Here is a 19,521-nt window from a genome sequence, read left to right as displayed (position 1 = left end):
GGAAAGAGAGTAACAGCTGGTAGGGGCCAAAATCATATGTGAGGGCTCCAAGAATTTACTTGTAGGGCTGGTTGGAGTTAGAGTACTCAGAGATGTTTTCCAAAATCTGTTGTGAATTAATCTAATACAAGCAATGTCTGTACACGTCCCCACACTATGGTTTTTTTTTGGAAGTCGAGTGTCATGGTAGAGCAGCAGAAGAAACACAGAGACACACAAACATAAAAAGAGCTCAGGGAAATTCAGTTCTTGGGGATACTTCTTCATGGTCCAGCAGTAACTGTTGAACTGTACAGTCTTTCAAAATTTCTTTAGGATATATACTAACTCCAAATAACTCCAAGGCTCTGAAGATTATTGAATAATTTAAAAAAACATTGCTTCCCCTTTTATCATGTAAAATACTCTGGTTTGTTTATTCCTGTCAAGGGAAAACAAAGAGAAGAAATGGTGTTGGACCTATTGGTTGATATAATAAAATTTTTTATTTAGTTTTTGTATTTTTCACTGGGAGTCTAACTTGAAAAAAATTAAGAAAATATTTTCATCTCCATCAGATAGAACAGCTTAAGGGAAAAATGGGAGAAGCTGTCTCAAAACACCTTCTTTTTCCTCTGATCCCAAACTAGCCAGGCTGAGCCAGCTCTCAGCATGAACTGCAGCACAGTAAGGACTACAGAAATAAGAAAGACAAGTGTTAAACAGAGCCCAGTGCACACAAATTCTGTTTTCTGCTCAGCCTGACAAGCTCTTTTCTTTATCTCACCCAGACAGAAAGAGAGTATTAGCTCCAGGGAGGTATTTTCAATAACATGCCCAAAGAGAATCCTCAGTTTCTTATTTAGTCTCTTGTACTGAGACAACATCCAACACCTAGACCCTAGAAAAGGATCTGGCTATTTCCTAGACCTCTAGATTAAAAAATCCCCTTTTCACACATAAAACTTACATAACAACACTAGAAAGGTATCAGCAGGAATCTCAACTGGCATTATTGTTATTGGCCACTAAAAAGAACCCTCTATTAACAACAACAAAGATAAGCTGGAGAGTAATTAATGCAAAAGGGCAGGTTTTAGAAACATATCATCATATGAGAGCTCCAGACGATATTCTTGCAAACCTCAGGAGTGATACTGTTCACATCTGTATGAAGATGTTGAACTGAACACAGCCCCAGTTCTGTTACACATTTTGCTGCTTTTGCTTAAAAAAGAAAAAAAAAAGAAAAAAAAAAAAGGAGTGGGCAGGATGAGACATAAAATTTGAACATATCAAGGGACAACAAACACAGGTAATGTCTGAAAAAAAAATCAAAGAAATGAAGATTTGAACTGGTTTTGGAATTCAGTTTTTTAATTAGATACAATTCTGCTGCTGCTTTTAGCACACACTCCAATACTCACAATGCTGGAGTCCTAGTTTTTCAGGGGTTATACACAGAGTTGAAAACATGGCCATTTCTTGCCCTTCAAAGCACCTAAACTTTCAGGTGATGATACCTAACTACTTAAAAATTCCACTTTTGGTGTGAAGATCTGCAAGTCTGTAGCTTTAGTGCCATCCTATGATGACACAATGGGATAACTGATGGTCGGGATATCAGCATTAGCGCTGGATGGATTTGCTTCTGCCATTCTGTATGACAGGCAGCACAAGATGGGCCAAAATCTCTTCTCTTTGACCACTGGAATTGTACCACTGCATGTAACAGCCAAAGTTGACACAATATTTGCCCTGGAAAGGAAAAGACAATGTGTTCCTCAGAAGTCTGATATGACATAATATGCTAAACTAGTCTCCTCTGGAGTTTTTTCAGTCAATCAATAAAATAACTGTCTTGGAGGATTACTGAATACATGATTTTGATGACATGGAGACTACAGCTGCTTCTGAGTGCCTGCTTGTTCACCTATGGGTTTTGTGAAAAGCAATCAACATACCCTGTCCCTGCTGAGCGATGATAACCAAATAAAATTGAACTTTCACTCCACTGTGATCATATAGTAATCTAAACATTTAAAAATTCCCTCCCACCATCCTTTCTTGCATTCTCTAATGCCATTAGAAACAGTCACAGTTACGGTATGGCTCAATGCAGCAAAAGCACAGGTAGGAGTATACTGGAGGATTTTTTTTTGCAAAGGTCTGGTACAGCAACCTTTTTAAAAATATAACCCTTCTTATATTTATTTAAACAGCACAAATATCTGCTATTCAAGTCAAAAGTCAAAATAAATAAACAAGTAAGACATTGTATAACGGTATCATTAAAAATAAGCACTTTCTGTTTTCAAAGAAATTAGCATGCCATTAAAATAAAATTACTGAAAGCTCTGCCACACCAGCAGAAAAGGCAGCATGGCAAAGGACCTGAGGCTGAGCACTGAGCACTGAGGCTGGGGCGCTGGCTGTAGGCAATGGCATCTTGAAGAATATGAAACAGCCTAACTGGCAGGGGGTTGGTTATGCTGCACAAACTGATGAAAAAATATCACACTTCTGACAACAAATGACCAGAGAATAACAGACATGAAGGCTTGGCAAGGGACAATAGGAAGAAGAAGATAGAACAATACTAGTGGTGACAGTAAGAGCTAGGACAAAATCTAGTTGCAGTGATAGATGACCACAATTCAATGACAGATTGAAAAGTAACCCTGACACTTTCATCCTTTGATTGCCTTCATCAACATTACATCTAGTCAATCCTTCATACCCATTATTTCCATGTATCTGAAGATTTATCACTCATTTTTGAGAGGTAGTGTTTAATTTTGTGTCCTCTAGAAGCAATTAACTAAATCCATCTTCTGAATTTTCAGCACTGTTACTGCATTATTGCCATGTTTTAATCGAATCCCTCCAAAGTGATCTGCCATTAAGTATAGATTCATCATAACAATTTATTTCAGGTTTGCTCTTGTTTTATAATCATGAAGGGCACCACAATAACATGAATATCTAAAGAGAGATAGGATTTAACAATACCACACACAATAGGGTACAGATGACATTCAATATTGCTCTGTAAATGTTAAAAACAAACAGCATATAGAGGTGCAAAGAATTTTAGAACTCATTTATTACCATATTTTGCAGTATCAAGCTCAGGAGAGCTAGCTAATTGTGTGCCACAGTAGCAAGCTATGTTTGTATTTAGCTTCATTCAGCAGTGTTTTCAGGGAGAGGGATTCATCTGGTATTCTTCACAACATGATTTTTTGGTGTTTTTGGGGGGGTTTTTTTGGTGTTTTTTTGTTTTGTTTTGTTTTGGTTTTGGTTTGGTTTGGTTTGGTTTTTTTGAGACTACATATCCTAGGAAAAGGACTATAAAAATAAACATGAGAAAAACCCAGCCTTCTGCTTTCCAGCATAAAGGATGTGAATAATCAAGAATCAAGAGGGATGAGAAAGAAAAATTGCAAAGGACTCATACAGGAGTCTCATGAGATTTGGTCACTTGCTCAAGCTATTACCAAAAATCATTCAGGGACTTGTAGGGAAAAGTAGCAGTAAATGACTGTGACTTCTGTCTTAAAGACAGCTGCTCAGTGAGAACCAGCAGTCAAATTAATGGATATACTTACATCTCAGTAGAGTAATTCTTTTTCCATTTAAGCCACCTTGCATTTAAGAAACCTTTGTGCCAGCAGGTTACTAAATTATGCCATACATGTGTGTTTCTAAGTAACTTACAGGAATATAATGCAAGATTGCAAATGAGATCCTTACAGATGTGACTAATGAAAAAAAAGCATAGCACCACAAGTGTTAGGGCTAGAAGACTCCTTGAGGAAGGCTACACAAAAGGGATCTTCTTTGGCAGTCAGAAGCCTTTCTTTTTAATGTAAAGATCATGAAATCATAGAATACCAGCTTGGAAAGTATCCCATTTTCCAGATCACTCATGAAGGTATTACACAGATATTTATAAAACCAATAAAGACTATTATACTAATGGATAACAAGATTACATTATGCAAACTTCCAGCTTCCCTTTCCAAATTACAGCACCAGCATCCAATTCAAAAGGCACCCAGCATCACATAAATGGGTATGCTGGGAAAGACATACAGTACCAGCCTTGATGCAGTCAGGTTAATAATATATGAGCATGTGATTAAAGTGGGTCTACTGGAAAGATAAGCTGATCAGCTACCTTAAATGCATTTGCTAATTCACTGCCCATCTTTTTATTCCTCTTTTTTTTTTCCTGTTCATTTAAGGGGGATGGTTTATAAAAAGAATTGCAGGCAGATAATCAGCATTTTTTTTTAATAGCTAAGTTATTCCCCAGCTAGCTCAACCACTTTTTCTGGGAAAAAAAAAAAAAAAAAAAAGAATGAAATGCCAAAGGAGACACCATTTTTGATTAAAAGGAAATGAGATATTTCCTCCTTAAAACTGATTTCGCTTAATCACCTCTCGTTCATCACACAAACACACACAGCTACTGCTAACTGCTTCTCTACACACTCCATAAGCCCTTACTGCCCAAGGACAACCTGCTTTCTCTGTCACACAAGGTTAAAGTGAAATCCAGTCCATCTCATCTGTGCAATTAATTTGCACCTATGTTCTAGGTACCTAACAAAGGCTGCTTTCTTTAGTTTGTTTTCACAAAGTAAGTATGCTGGAACTCCTTCACCTATAGACCCTTATCTATCTACACTGAAGTGAACAACATCTCCTCTGAATTTTAGTGCATGTAAACTGCCCAGTGTATCTGTCCTGTGTTCCACCTCAAGCTCCTTCTCTTCTTCGGTGGCTGTCTCTCACCTACCACATCTTCTCAGTCATGCAGGTCAACATGCAGCATTTGAACTGCATGGAGTTGCTGTCAAGGGCCATGAAGCCAAGAAAGACCAAGAGACAGAGTTCACCCCTCATAAACAAGTCTGCAACAGCAGTTTCCCAACATGCAGGGAATATCTGTCCACCTATTTTCCCAATGAGTCAAAAAAAAGAGCTGACAGCTCTGACACCAATGCAGGTGACATTCATGTCACTTACTGCCAAAAGGATAAGAGGTGAGCATTTGGCTTAAGCCACATTCACTGTACAGAGAATGGAAAGAAACAAGGCACAATGAATTATCCACAAGCTCACTGAGCTCTGCAATGAGCTGCCTTCTACTACAGATCTGCCAGTCAGATCAGCTGGAGGGTCACAGCTCTCCCACTAGAAATGATGGCTACATAACCTCACGTGGATGCAATGAATTGCACTTCCTGGATAGCTCTAACCGGACAAATGAAGTGAGCCATTTCTATCTAGATTATTTCACAGCACAACTAGCTGCATCCAAGCTGCCTACTGGCAGTGGAGCTGGCATGTGCTGGCCTCTAGAGAGTATCAAACCTGGGAAATTGCTGAGACAAACCCATGCTAGGGACTGACATACTAGTGCATGACTGAGCTCAAGCATGTAGGTACTGACATTCTACAGATTATCAGGAGCACCACAACTCTTAAATTTAGCAATGCTATAGTTTGTGGCTCAAAACAAAACTAAGAGTCATTTATACTGAAGACTCCTGCAAATCCTGAAGACCTCTTCCTATGTAAAGTTCCAGTTGGTTTGGGAGATATTTTTGTTATCCAAATAGAAACCTATTGTATATGATGGGAAAATGCTTAGAAAGTCCAAATGAATAACATAGGATTCCTATCTAAATAGCCTAAGAGGTCAGAAGCTAAATCAAATCACTTCTGATGCAGAGAAAAAAAGACATGTCAATGTTTTATATTATGAAAAAAAGGCTTAAATAAATCCTTTGCATCTTTAACAACAAGACTTACTGTATTACCCAGTAATATTGAGAACTTAAATGCAATTTTGTATCATCTAGTATTTTCAACTTCAAACTTTCAGTGCATTCTAAAAGGCACAGTAGCATAAGAAATCACCAGGGAAAATGCTCATCTGTTTACAAAATAACATTTGATAAAGTAGGAAAATTAATTTATATTTTAGGCTTCTAAATCTGGAAGATTTTATTTCTTACTCTTCCTGAACTATTTCCCAACTGAAAAATGTGACAGGGGCTCTGATTCTCTGCACAGCCAAGTGCAGCTCCTGGAAGGCAAAGCCCTCCGATTTTTGACTGTGCTACAGCCCAGTGTAAAAGTATGAAGGACCCTGCCCAGCTGAGCTCAGGTGCACTTGCATTGGATTACAGCTCAACCTTTGACACTGCAGCTAAGCAACGAGCACACATGCTAAAGCCATGATAGGTGAGTAACAACCAGAAGGGGAAACCTTAAAATATCCCTCATGTGAACAAGACATAGGGGAATGAAACTCTTCAAGTAACTTCAGGGTTAACAGCCACCAGAGTAAGACAGTGGGGCTATCTTGTATCTCAATTCAAAGAACGCTCTAGTTTTAATCATATGGATTTGAGCTTACTTTAAAAGGCTATCTGCGCTGTCCTACATATATTTTGATTCAGAATTCACACAAAATCTATAAGAAAAACTGTCTGCAATCCACACTGAGCACAGAATTCATAGGCAGTTCGTTGACCTGCTGGCTAATACTACTTAGTTAACTAAAGCTCAGCTGTGTACCAGCTCAGGGCTGTCTTCTAATTATTTTCAAAAAGGAAGGTTAAGAAGGAGCAACAGGTGGAATTCATTCCAAGAAAAAGCATCTATCCTAAGTCAGTCAACTCCTCTCATTGTCTTCTCCATCCCATTACCCTATTAGTACCTCCAGATAGATACTTCAGGAGGGCCAGTCATCCTTGTCTTAAATACTTGTTTTAGTACAAAAAATACTCCCTTATGGAAGCACTTCTCTCTGTCAAAGGGCACTCTGATGATCAGCTCTGGCTGACCATCATGGATGCTGGTCACACACCAGATAACCTATTTAAAGCTTGTGCGACAAGTCTTACTCAGAGATCTAACTCCCACAGGTACAACCATTCTGTACAGAGCTCCATGTTGACATAACTTCACAGCATCCAGAAATTCTACTAGCTGCACCAGAGGTACCTCTGGCATCTCTGCAGAGTGCTGTATTGTGCCATGGAGACATACCCATGAACTAATGAAAATTCAACATTCATATTAGTATTAAGAAAAAAGTCATTAACTGCTATTGAACTGCCAATTATCCCGTGTAACTGCAGACCTCCCAGCACAGCTGTTTTATCTTCCCTCTCTGCTGCATGCAATATTACATTCATATTGCAGATTACATTATCACAGCGACCTGTAACCAGCTCCTAACTGCTGAGAGAACAAATTATTTTGCCAAAGTTATCGGTTCAAATCTGTAATAGCGAATAATGAATTAGACATGCCCAGACTTGGGGATTTTTTTTCCTTGCAATATCTGTAGTTATGAGGAACTGTGACATTCAATTACAAATATTAAATAAACCGTCACTTTGAAATTATTCCTCTTCCAGCAATTTTTATGACTCCATGTCACAGGGGAGAAAAAAAGAAATTTTGTCCTGGATAAGCTAAAACCCCTTAATGGTAGCTTAGTATTATTCAACCTCTTCCACTGAAAGTTTTTTATTATCCTTCAGTATTGATGGATTGCACTTGATACTACCCAAGTTTGAATTCTTTATAAAATCATATCTTTATTAAAAGGAAAACTGTGGGGAAAAGTGAATTGTTACTACATCATCCCAGCGCTCTGGTGACACCTAACAAAAGGTACTCTCCTCAAGTTACAAATCCCTGGAGACTGTGAAAGTAACCTAGAGAAGTAGTAACACGTGTTTGTTTATTGGTCTCCTCCCCAAGTATCCACCGCCAGCACGTAGCAGAGTCAGGACATTGGGCTCTGAGGACCATTGTGGCAGATGTGTCATGGAAGATTCTATGTTTATCTGTTGCCTTCTGCCAAGCATGGCATTGCCTGCCGTGCCTTTATCAAGTTGCTAAGCTTTCTATATCACTACAGACATTAAACTATCTAAATAAAAATTCAGTGTACTTATAAAGATCCTAATATAAATATTCCTCTTTCCTTTATGTCTTTTTCTTTCTGTTTTCAAGGGAGTGAAAAAAATTGCTAAGTAGAGAATAGGTAAAAATTCATATAGTTTCTGTCAATTTTCCATTCCTGTTAACTTAAATTAGTGTACTTCTTCATTACCTGGGCATGATAAAAGTCTTTCAGCAGAAGTAAAAATATATAATGATTACATGCTGAGAAGTCCTGACCTTGTAGCTTCATAACTTTTTGTAATGACTACTATGTACATTTGAAAGAACATACATGTGGCACCTGGTGCAATCGATGCAAAGGTACTGAGAACACAATAAAGATTTATATACGATGTTGGTAACTAATGACATCTCAGCTGGCAAAGCATATACTTATGGCACTGGCATTTATTCCAAACATCCTATGGGAAGCTTCTCATCTTCTGAGGCGTCAACATGATACCAGCAGAAGCAGCTAAAACCACACATGCTGACAGAAACAATTATTTCATCAGAGCAGAGATTCACAGAAATAGAGTGCTGGAGAACACCTCAAAGCCTCAGCTAGCCCAGCCTCTCCAAACTGCAAGAGGTATTTAACTAATCCCTTCTTGAAATGTGAAAGAAAGGAGATGGTACAAAAAAATGTAGCTAGATGAAAACCAATTTGAAATCAATTCCCTAATTTCTTCAGGTCTTAATTCAATTGATTCTAAAGAGCAATTGATCATCATTCTCTCACCGCCAGCATCCTATGTATTGGGAACTTTTATTTCTTCTCCCCATCCTATCTTTCAGTGTCAAACAAACCCATTTACTTCAATGTCACCACATATGCCCTGTTTTGTAATTATTTTAATTAGAAACACATTCTTCCATTCCTTACACCTCCTGTTTCTTTTCATCTCCCTGAAAGCCAATGAGGAAACACTGGACACAACAAACCCCGAGTCTTGTGAATGACACTTCTATTTATGTACCCCAAGGTAAGATGTGCCTTTTTTCAATTATACTGCACCTGTGACTTTTTCACTTGCTTTAAATTCTGGTCCAGTAAGACCAGAATTTAAATTTAGTGTCCTACTGCTTTGCCAAATCTTTATAATTTTAAATAATGGATTCATCATTCCTTATATAATGCAGCACTTCATGCCTGCTCCTTCTTTATTTGGGCTATTCCTCTAGTTTGTAAACATAATTTTGAATCCCTTTTTGTCCATGGAATACTTGCAATTATTCCAGATTGATGTCACCACAAATCATATCTATTTCATCATCCAAGTCTGGATGATTCAACACTGGCAGCTGGAGTTGGTTTTTAAATAGTCTATTGGCACCTCCCAGCAACATTAACTACCTCCCTGTCTCTGCATGAGCAGGTATTCCTTCCCCTTCAGGGTAGCTGCTTTGCACTGCGGATAAGCAGAAGCCTGTCATCAATTCCCCTGGACAAGCAGAAGTCATTTCCCTACCACACCGTCTGCTACAAGCACTTCTTTCTCTCTCTCTGTCAATAACAACTATGAAACATGACAGAGATGGAGAGAGAGAGAAAGGGAGGCAGGCTGGGGGAGATCATGGGTACTGTACTGAGGAAGAAAAACGGAGACAAGGCAGAGGATGGACGGTCTTGTGGCCAGCTGGTAACTAGAGAGCAGGTGACCTGTAAGATAGACTATCCTTCAGGATCAGTGTCTGCTGCTGTGCCCCTCTTGTAGTGGATTGATGCTGGCTCATCACCAGCACAGTGACAGCACTTTGCAGGGTTATGTCGGCTTCAGGAGATCCTTCCCTGCTTGAGCACTACTTCTTTCTGCTTCCTTCCCCCCCTGCCCCATATTAGCTATAAAATACGTGTATGTATGTATGCATGTATCAAATATATACACGCACATATGTAAAATTATCTATGTGGTCTTTCTACCATAGTATGATCTACTATTCTCCCTAAATACATTAAATTATAAAATATATAAAAGAAAAATCAGATTATAAAGTTACATATTCTACTTTATACTCCTGTGATTTGCAAACTAGTAATAGGCACTGTGCACATGAATCTTCTTCTAGCTAGAAAACTTGTGTTTGCAACATGATTATGTAACCATTGTATCAGAACAACTCCTTTAATTTCTCCATCTCCATATTCAAAGCAAAGTATGTCAAAACTTGGTTATGATTTCCTGCAGGAGGTAATATCAAGATTCTGCCTGAAAAAATATTTAGGAAATATCTGTTTATGGCAAGAAATATAAGTTACATTTTTGGTAGGAAACACAGGTTACATTTCACTGTGTGTACTCAAAAACTAACCAAGTTGCCTTGGCTCTCTCCATAGCCATTCAGGAAACAAGGACACCTCCCAGAAATATTATTCCTTCCATTTTAAAAATAACAGCCACACAGACATCTAAGATATCTGTTGCAAATTATTCACAATCTCCTTCTTCTGTTTCCAGAGGGAGCCTGGAGGATAAGCTCTGGCTGTACATCTAAGGAACAATTCAGTTACCTAAGCAAAGGTGTCTGGTGCCATTTTGGATGCCTGGAGTATGCAGTACCCCTGGACGGAGCTGGAAGGTACTGCAAAGGATCTATGCAGGCTCACGTCAGTTCTAGAGAGGCAGCTGGAGTCCAAACAAAATACCTTGAGGCACCTAAAATATCTAAGAAGCACTATTACATTGCCTTTTTTAATTTTAAGCACTCTTGATTGCATCACCTGTATTGACAAGAACAAGACTCAGTTGCTTAAATTTCAGGAGCTGGTGTTGTGTCTAAAACCTGGGCACAGAAAGATGGCAGAGGATTTGCAGGAGATCTACACCAACCTGGACTGGAAACAGGAGGACAAGTATGAGACTGTGAAACCAAAATGACAGTAGACACCTTTGCCCAAGCATCCACATTCTGTTCTAGATCTCCATTAACTGCACTTGTAGAGTTTAGCAACCCAGCTCTCACTTAGACAGCTAATGCTATAAATCTCAATTTACATAAATGGAATCCACCAAATTTTTTACCATATAAAGTAAGATCTGACAGATTTCATTAACAGAAGCATGACGTTCTGCACCCTCAGTACTTCAGGTGAAGTATGAATTAATTCACCTAAAAAAATTATTTGTGTATCCCTGTCAAGGAAAATAGACACTATTTAGTCTGAATGAGCAGCAACTTCAGTCGACCTTAGGGCAGCAAGTAAAACAGCTTGTCAGAAAGATGTCAAAATTGCTTTAAAAATCAGCAGGCACCCAATGATGTCCATATGCATACTTGCAGTTTTATACAGGCACATGCATAAAAATAAAAATTACAGTGTTAGCATAGAAGAGATTACATCTTTTTTAGAGTGACAGCCTAGAATAGATGACATCTTTTTCAGAAACAATAACTCATCTGTTTTAAGGTCTGACTTTATGTCAAACTGATTTTCTGACTACAGTATTCTCAAAACAGCAGGACAACTATATAGCAAATGGTGCCTCCTGGGTTTTGCTGGTTTAATTTTATCAGAATTAGAGCCTTTGAGAAACCCTAGATGGACAACTCTGAAGTCCTCTCTATAAAAAAAGACAATGCAGACAGCACTACTGACAGTGCTAGCCCATTTCCTATTCTCTGCACATTATCTCTAAGAAGAAAGGTTCATTTTTGCACTAATCCCCTTGTTTTCTCCGTCCGCTTTACAGCATTATTTCCCATTAACTATGAAACACATTCCAAAATTATAGTAAAATGAAAGTACAGTACTTTACTCTTACAGCTTCAATAATGACTTTAAAGAGGGAGTTATCTGGAGATTCAAAGCATTGATTATTTAACTTCCCAAGATACAGAAGCATTTGGATGCTTGAAAATTGAATGCTTGGAACTAATGCACTTGATTCACAGACCAAACATTCAAGAAGAATCAGACTATGAAAAAAATTGCAAATTTTGGTCACTGGTCTGAATGGAAATAGGCTGACATACTAGTAAAAGCACAAGAACTATTTCTTTTTCAATTCATGTCATGTGATCAAAACACATAAAAGCACAGCAAAAACAAAATACAGTAAACCTGAATCATGAAAAATGATAAAATTTATGGCTAAATTCTTGAAACCTGGCAACAGTAACTTTCCATACTCTTTATTTGTAAGATGACTTACAGTATATTCTCAGTATTACATCTGTTGTTATTATTGATCAGTATTTTGTTCGGAGACTTATATTTCTGACCAATTTATAGTGGTTTTAAATACAATTATTGGTTGTAGGCACAAAAATAGGTAGGTGCTTAAGTATCCAGTTACACATATAATTTGTGAAATAGGCAAATAATTATGGGAAAGAATGTACAGGTTAAGCAGGGGAATAAAGCACACTGACATATAGACAAATGTGCAGGTAAGTAGCAGACTGCAGCCCTTCCCTGAGCAATGCACTTCTTATATGCAACTTCATTAATTCCCCCTTGCGACTATATATACAACTTGAAGTATAAATATCTAATAATGTGATTTTTATAACATACATGTTTACAACTTACTTCAGTAATGCTACTCAGTACTTTCAAGATGTTGTGAAATTAAGTAGAAACTGATTATTTAAAACTTTTCAGTCAAACAAGTTGATGGTCTGAAATTCTGGTACTTGCATCTGTCCTCCTGATCCAGCTTAGCATTTCAGCATCAAAAATAAACAAAAATGTTAATAGTTTCATGTAATCCAAGGAAGATGTACATGGCTATCAGTAAGACTATTCTAAAAAATATCTACAGGTACCCTGGATGTATAGGCAAAGGATTCTTAGTGATTTTCAACAGAAAAACTAAAACCGCACAAATAATTTCTTAAAATGCTGGAAAGCTTAATAAATAGCTAGTAAATAAAGATTCATAGAGGAATATATTATATATAAACCTACAGTTTGACTATTAATAGAAAAGAGCATGATACAAGCTGTAATTCCTGTTAAAAAGAATTGTCATCATGTCACTGAAAGCAATATTACAGGCTGCCTAGGAAGTAGCATAATAAAATTTTCTGTAATAACCTTTTATTTATGTCCATAAAATTGAAGAATGGTAAATCTCTGGTTATTTTATTTTTAATACAGAGATGAATTTTAACAAGGTAATTTATAAATGGTTACACCAATGTCTAGATTTAAATCAAAGGAATTAATATCCACACTACTACAGTTCACACAAAGAAATTCTTGTAACACATTTCAATAGCTGATGAGGTTAAAGGTCAACACTCACAATATCTGTTTGGAATTAAATGAAAGAATATCCCAAAGTTTAAAAGTTTAGTTGGCAATCAGAATGAAGTTCAACAGCTATGCCTCAGTTCTTCAAACTAACTGGGCCTTTTTTTTCCTGTCCAAATTAGTACTTAGAATAAATACTTGAGTAATCCTGAAAAGCGCCTTCTCTTCATCCTTATTCACTGTTCATTGATATATACTCAAGAATTCTTGCAGACCAGTAAAAAGTTACTTAAAACAAGTAGAAGTAACCAACTCAGGTAGTACATGAACATAGCTGTGCCTAGTCAAAGATGACTTCTTTTCCAAGCAGGTGAGACAAGCCTAGCTGAAATTCTGGTTGTAGTAAGGTGTTCATCAATCAGAAGCCCTTCCTGCTCATTTTTCCTGAAGTAAACTACTACAGTTTTTATAGTAAAAGTACTCTAGCAACTTGCTTCAGAAACACATTACTTCTTTCTGTATTGATATTTTTTCAGATTTGCACTGGTCCATGAGACGGCAGAGGAAAATGCTGCCACATCTCTGCAGCTGCTCTGGCAACTAATGGGAAAAAGTGGGTACTGACTCCTGGGGCAGCTAGAAACTTAAGCACTTGGTACATTGACACACTGTTTGGGGACAAACTGACCATTTTCTTGAGGAGCTCCCATATCACCAAGGATCTGATTACCCAGCCTAATATAAGAAGCAGTGTAATTACTTACTGTTTTTTATACCCCTGCTACAGTGGGTTGGACAAATTGTTATTTAAACCTAACAGGCTTTCCTGCAGCTAGGGAAAAAAAAAAAAAAAAAAAGTAAAAGTAAAAGCACAAAAAGCAGCATACATCCCCTCATTTTCTTTCCAATCTCAATATGCTTTTCTCTGATATTTATTGTCTCTCTGGCACTTCACATACACAGTGTTATATATTAATTTAATGAGTCATGCAATGCTTCCCTAAGACTAGAACATATCCAGAGGTGGGGAAGGTGGCAGTGGGGATAGTGAAGTCAGATTTTTCAATGACACTTTAGAGAGAAGCTTTCATTCAGCTCCCATTTTTTTCACTTGAGAAGAAATTAATTCTACAGGTTCAGAAAAGCCTGTCAAATACATGAGGTGTCTCTGCAGTTTCCTGAATCTGCATGAGCCTAAGACAAACTCTTGTAAGAACTACTGCATTTTTTTCCCTCCTGAATGAGTAGAAAGGCTGGCATTGGTGACACTTTTAACTGCAAACAGGTAACTGTATCTCTGTCAAAAACATCTTTTAGAAGATAAGAAGTAGAGCAAAAGTTTCTCTCTCTGAATTTCAAGTAGAGGGGGTAAAAAATAGTGGCAGGATTAATGAAAATACAGGGATCCAAGATATACCAGCATGTAACACTGCAACAGTGCATTGAAGGAGAGTTAGTGCAGTGTTAGCGTCACATGTATTAACAGAGCTCAGCTTCCAAACGTATACATATTATTTTTAATGCCATAAATAATTGCAGAGTAACTGGTCTTTCTACACGAGGCTTGCAAAAGGAAACAAGGAAAAAAAATTGAGGCACACAGAGAAGGAGTAACTTGCTGAGGAACATGAAAAATCCACCTCAGATTTAGGATTAGAACAAGAAACAGAAAGTGTAGCTTCTAGTCTTGAATCATCAAGCTACACAGACGAGAGGACCAAAACGCAGAAAAGCAATGAACACCTCCCTGTCCATCGGTGAACACGACAGCCCCGCACAACATCACTTTCCGAGACAAGACTAGACTAATCCTCCCAAGTCCATTCGCAACCGCGCCGGTTCTGGATGCTCAACAAACCTTAAAGCACTCGCACATGTCAGAGTTTACCCAAAGACAGCTGGGTTGTTCGATTTTTTTTTTGCCCTGACCCGCGCAGTTAGCAGGGAGATGCCGACAGCCGCGGCCCTCCATCACCGGCCCCGGCAAGCCCGCCGGCCCGCCCCGCATCCCGCCGGCTGTGGGGCCGCGGCAGGTGCCGGCGGCCCGGCGGAGCCCCGGCCAGCTCCGGCCGCCCGGGGCCACAGCCGGCTTGGTGCAAACCGGCGGCCCGGCACACTCGCGGAGACAGCCGCCGGCAGGGAGAAGTGGGGAAGGAGGAAAGCACGTCTCCAGGGAAATAAAGTTTTCAAGCGAAGAGGGCAGCGCTCGGAGCGCCGCGCAGCCCCGCCGGCGCCCGCCGACACAGCAGCGACTTCGTGAGAAACGAGGGACGGGAAACGGGCGGCCGCGACCCGGGCACCGGCCGGGCTCGCCCGCTACTCACCATGTTGACTTCGGAAACCATGTCGATGCTGGCGATGTCGATGTTCATCCCCACGCAGACGGGCGGACCTGCAAGCAGCAAGCAGAGCAGACCTTTACCCGGCGACGAGAGGTGCCGCGGCAGCTCGGGCGCGGTGGCCGGACCCGCCGTGCGGGAGCGGCGGCCGCAGCGGGGACGGCTGCGGGAGAGGGGGAGATCGCCGGGCGGCAAGCCGGGCAGGGCGACTCACCTCCGAAATCCGGCCGGAGGCGGATGTCGTAGCCCTTCAACAATTTATCCACAGTTTCTTTCACGAAGGACATGTTGCCGGGATCGTTCACACTGCGGGGAGAAAGAGACGGGGGTGTCGGGCGGGAGAGGCAGAAGCCGGGGTGCGGGGGGCCGGGGGCGACGGCGGGAGCGGGGCGGGAGGGGGAGGGCGGGGGAGCGCATCAGCTTGTTCCCCTGGAGAAACGCATCCCGCGCCGCCGCCGCCGGGGCACGCTGGCTCCTACCTCTGGGCGCAGCAGACCACGGCCACCAGGACGGGAGCAGAGAAGATCCCGAAGATCCTGCCTCCCCCAAAGCCCCACATCCCTCCGCTCCGCGCTTCCTTCGCGCAGCAGCAGCAGCCGCCGCCGCGATCCGGCTGCCCCGGCTGCCGCTGAGGAAGAGGCGGAAGCGACAGTCCCCGTTCTCCCCCCACCTCGCCCTCCCCCCAAAAAAATCCCCCACCCCCTGCCCCAGCACCACCACCCGGCCCGCGGGAGCCGCCCGCGCACCCGGCCGCGCTCGCCCCGCGGCCGGACGCCGCCGAGCCCCGGAGGAAGCTGCCCTCCGCCGGAGCCCGGCCAGCCGCCTCCCCTCCGCCCGCCGCCGCCCGCCCTGCCGCCTTCCCGCCAGCCGGGAGGGGAGGGGACGGAGGGAGGGCGCCGCCGTCCCTCCGGGCGGAGAGCCCGAGGTGGGGCGGCGGGGGAGCGAGGTTGGCGTGGCCGGGACCGGCAGCGAGGGGCGGCGGCTCCGCGGGCACCGCCTCGGGGCACGCCCGACCTCTGCACGCCGCCGGCCCCCGGGTAGCGCCCGGAGTCGGCGATGGTCACGGATAGCCCCCGTGGGGTGTCCCCGCAGCCGGCTCCGTCTCCCTGGGGTAGGAGCGGGACTGCGGGGCTAGGGCAGCCCGCAGGGTCCCGCCTGGAGCCGGGTGAGAAGGGGCTGCCCGACCCATGCCTCTGTCCGCCCCTGACCCTCGGTCTGGCGCTCTGTTTTGGGGGACTGTGCCCACCTGCCCTGTGGCACATCGTGGGAGCGATGGTCGGGGTGAGCCGCTGGGGCTGGAGAAGGAGATGGCCTGAGAGCCCTGCCTTGACTTGCGAGGGCCTGAAGCTGTCTCTGCCACGCCAGGGATGTTGTGTGCATGTACAGCTTTCGGGCCTGAGGTTCCCTTTAGCCAACTGCACTGACCGACATGGACATGCTTTGCTAGGCGGAAGATCTGCTGGGTTCAAAACGTGTGTAGCCAGGCTTGTCATACGGGACAGTAACAAAGGGAAATGGTACTGGTACCAGAGATGTAGGGTGAGAGTTGTTGCCTGCGAGCTTCTGGATACTCTCAACTTTGTATAAAACATTAGTTGGATGAAGACAGCACTGTTCTTATTATTTTTAATCTTCTCTCATACTAATTAGTCCTTTCAGCAGGACTTATTGGCATGGAAATAGAAGAATGTCGACTTAGGTATATTGACTTTTGTTGCAGAGGCAGCTCCTCACCACCGGAGCTCTTCACCATGCTCTATGAAAGTACAGACATGCCCTTGGCCAGCTTCTGATTCTGGTTACATGGCAGTCAATGGCCACTGGTCCATGACAAAGCACAACATTTCAGTATCCAAGGGAGAAAAGCTTTGTCTTTCTTTTGCACTTTTAACACCTCTTTTTCCTTCCACACATTCTCTTCCCTTATAGAAACTACTGTGAAAAGGATGGACATTGAGTAATGCTGTGCTGTTATGTACAGGTGAGAAAACATGGACAGCTTTTCTTCTCTCCTCAGCAAATTATTGAAAAGAAAGACAAGTGCAATTCATTGTCCTGACCTTGTTGCTGTTACAGTTAATAATAGAGATCCAAATAAAAGAAGGAGCAGGCTCAGTTTTAAAAACATTATCAAGCTCTGTAGGTAATGCCAAAAAATGTAAGAGTAAGAGAAAATGAGTGTTGCCAAACCTTGTGATTTCATGTTAATATTTGCATTTTTAATAGAGCCATAATTACTATGCTTATAAAGTAAGTGAAAATCTTAGCATTTATTTAAAAACCTTATTAGGCTTATTATGAAAGCTTGAGAATTGTGGCATGAAGCATACATGACTCAAGGGCTCAAAAATGAAGTCAAATAATAAGTAACTATGTAAGTAATTTTAAGGCTCTGAGTCCTGATGGGTTTTTTTTAATGCTATAGATGGGTGATATTGAAGACCAGTTCTTTTAAAGCCTTCAGAAGGAGCGAATGTAGGAAAGGGTACTAATTCAATTCTGTCCCCCTAAATTTTGAAAGAAAGTATTAACACCAAATAAAATATTTCTTATGAAGAGTTTAACGTGGTTTAAAAGCACATTTAAACACTAATAACTTTTCTTAAATAGATTGTCAGTTTTATAACAGAAATAAAAAAAGTTAGAGAGCACTATTTCTGATTAATGTGGTATCCTGGTACTTTGGAAGCACATCTGAGGTAGGAATGAATCAATGGTGCTGTAGAGTCTGTCATATTTTATCACACTTCATTTAAGTATTTGTCTTCTTGATCTTACAGAGCAACCATTTACTTGGGAACAGCATAAAGATAACCTAGGCTGGAGCTGATGGAACATGGTATTTAGTGGGTTATGGAGCATTTGTTCCTTGGGACTCTGGGTTCAATTAGGCTTAGCAGTAACCGAAAGATGTTAAAAACTATAAACAATCAATGAATTTCATGAAAGGTAAAAATCAACTCGACTTCTCTGTGACATGACACTTGCACTGTGGATTTTTTTTGCAGGAAAGGCTCATAAATAAGCCTCTGTTGCAATGGACTGGAGGTAAGACCCAGCAAAGACCTGCACCAGGCACAGTGTTAAAGGAAACAGTGGAAGCCCAGACTTTTGGGAGGCTATTTTATGTGGCCAATAAGGAAAAAAATGGGCACAGAAATAGACTCCTTGTCCTGCCCCACAATTCAACATCCTGACTTTGCTTCTGGAATTAGGCTCCAAACATTTCCTTTCAAGAGGCAGGCAGGTTATTTCAAGGCATGGCTGGAAGGAATCTGGGCACTTATATTCACTAAAGCAAAACAAAGCATCCAGTCACAATCTGTAGATTGTTCATCCAAGAAAATCCCAAGGGTGTGTCTCCTGAGGTAAACCCAGACTCCAGGATCTCAGGGTAAACTTGTTTTTTGTAATGTCCCACTATTCAGCAAATAGTTAATTAGGGGAGAGGGAAGGAGTTAACATTACTCTGTGGCCTAGTGGTTTGGCTGTTGCCTGGAAAGTACTGTTATTTCATAAATAATCCAGCAATTCATGAATTAATTACTGGATAAAATAAATCAGTGTTTGGTGGTATAAGGAACAGAACCCAATTCTGTCCTGCTTTTAGGTGCCTTCATTATTGTTCATTCTCTCTCCTTGATTTTTTTTTTCAATGTGCAGTCTTACTATCCCAGTAAAACCATCCCTGTAAAGTATGAGACTTCGAACATTGTAGTTCCGGGATTAAAATTCATCACATTTTATATTACTTTGGTGAATGTTCCAGCCTCTGGACCACTGGACAGTTAAGATCTATACTCCTGATCAAGTTTTGCTCAATGAGGTAAGCACAGCACGTGTTCTTTACTTCTTCAGCATTGCCAATATTGTAAAGGCCATTTCAACAATGGATAAGTCTGAACTGCAAAAGCAAGCATTATGTGTGAAGGAGCAAAAGGACTGTCTCTGCTCCAATGCAAATAATTGTGAAAGAATACAGCTGCCAACCCACACATGAAAGAAGTCTTTGGGGGAAACTGG

General features: G+C 41.2%; 1 protein-coding gene across 1 annotated transcript in view; it reads right to left on the bottom strand.

Moving 5' to 3' along the window:
- GABRB3 (gamma-aminobutyric acid type A receptor subunit beta3) overlaps positions 1-16,493 on the bottom strand; it is a 114,273-nt gene extending 97,780 nt beyond the window's left edge. Inside the window, exons 1-3 of the mRNA XM_030277856.4 lie at positions 15,978-16,493; positions 15,713-15,804; positions 15,484-15,551 (exon numbers count right to left, since the gene is read on the bottom strand). Of these exons, the coding sequence (XP_030133716.1) occupies positions 15,484-15,551; positions 15,713-15,804; positions 15,978-16,057 (240 nt within the window). The 5' untranslated portion in view covers positions 16,058-16,493. The remainder of the gene's footprint in view (positions 1-15,483; positions 15,552-15,712; positions 15,805-15,977) is intronic.
- Positions 16,494-19,521: the final 3,028 nt, after the last annotated feature.

This window comes from Taeniopygia guttata, chromosome 1, assembly GCF_048771995.1.
Source record: "Taeniopygia guttata chromosome 1, bTaeGut7.mat, whole genome shotgun sequence".
Classification (NCBI taxonomy): domain Eukaryota; kingdom Metazoa; phylum Chordata; class Aves; order Passeriformes; family Estrildidae; genus Taeniopygia; species Taeniopygia guttata.
This window is presented reverse-complemented; position numbering and strand designations above follow the sequence as displayed.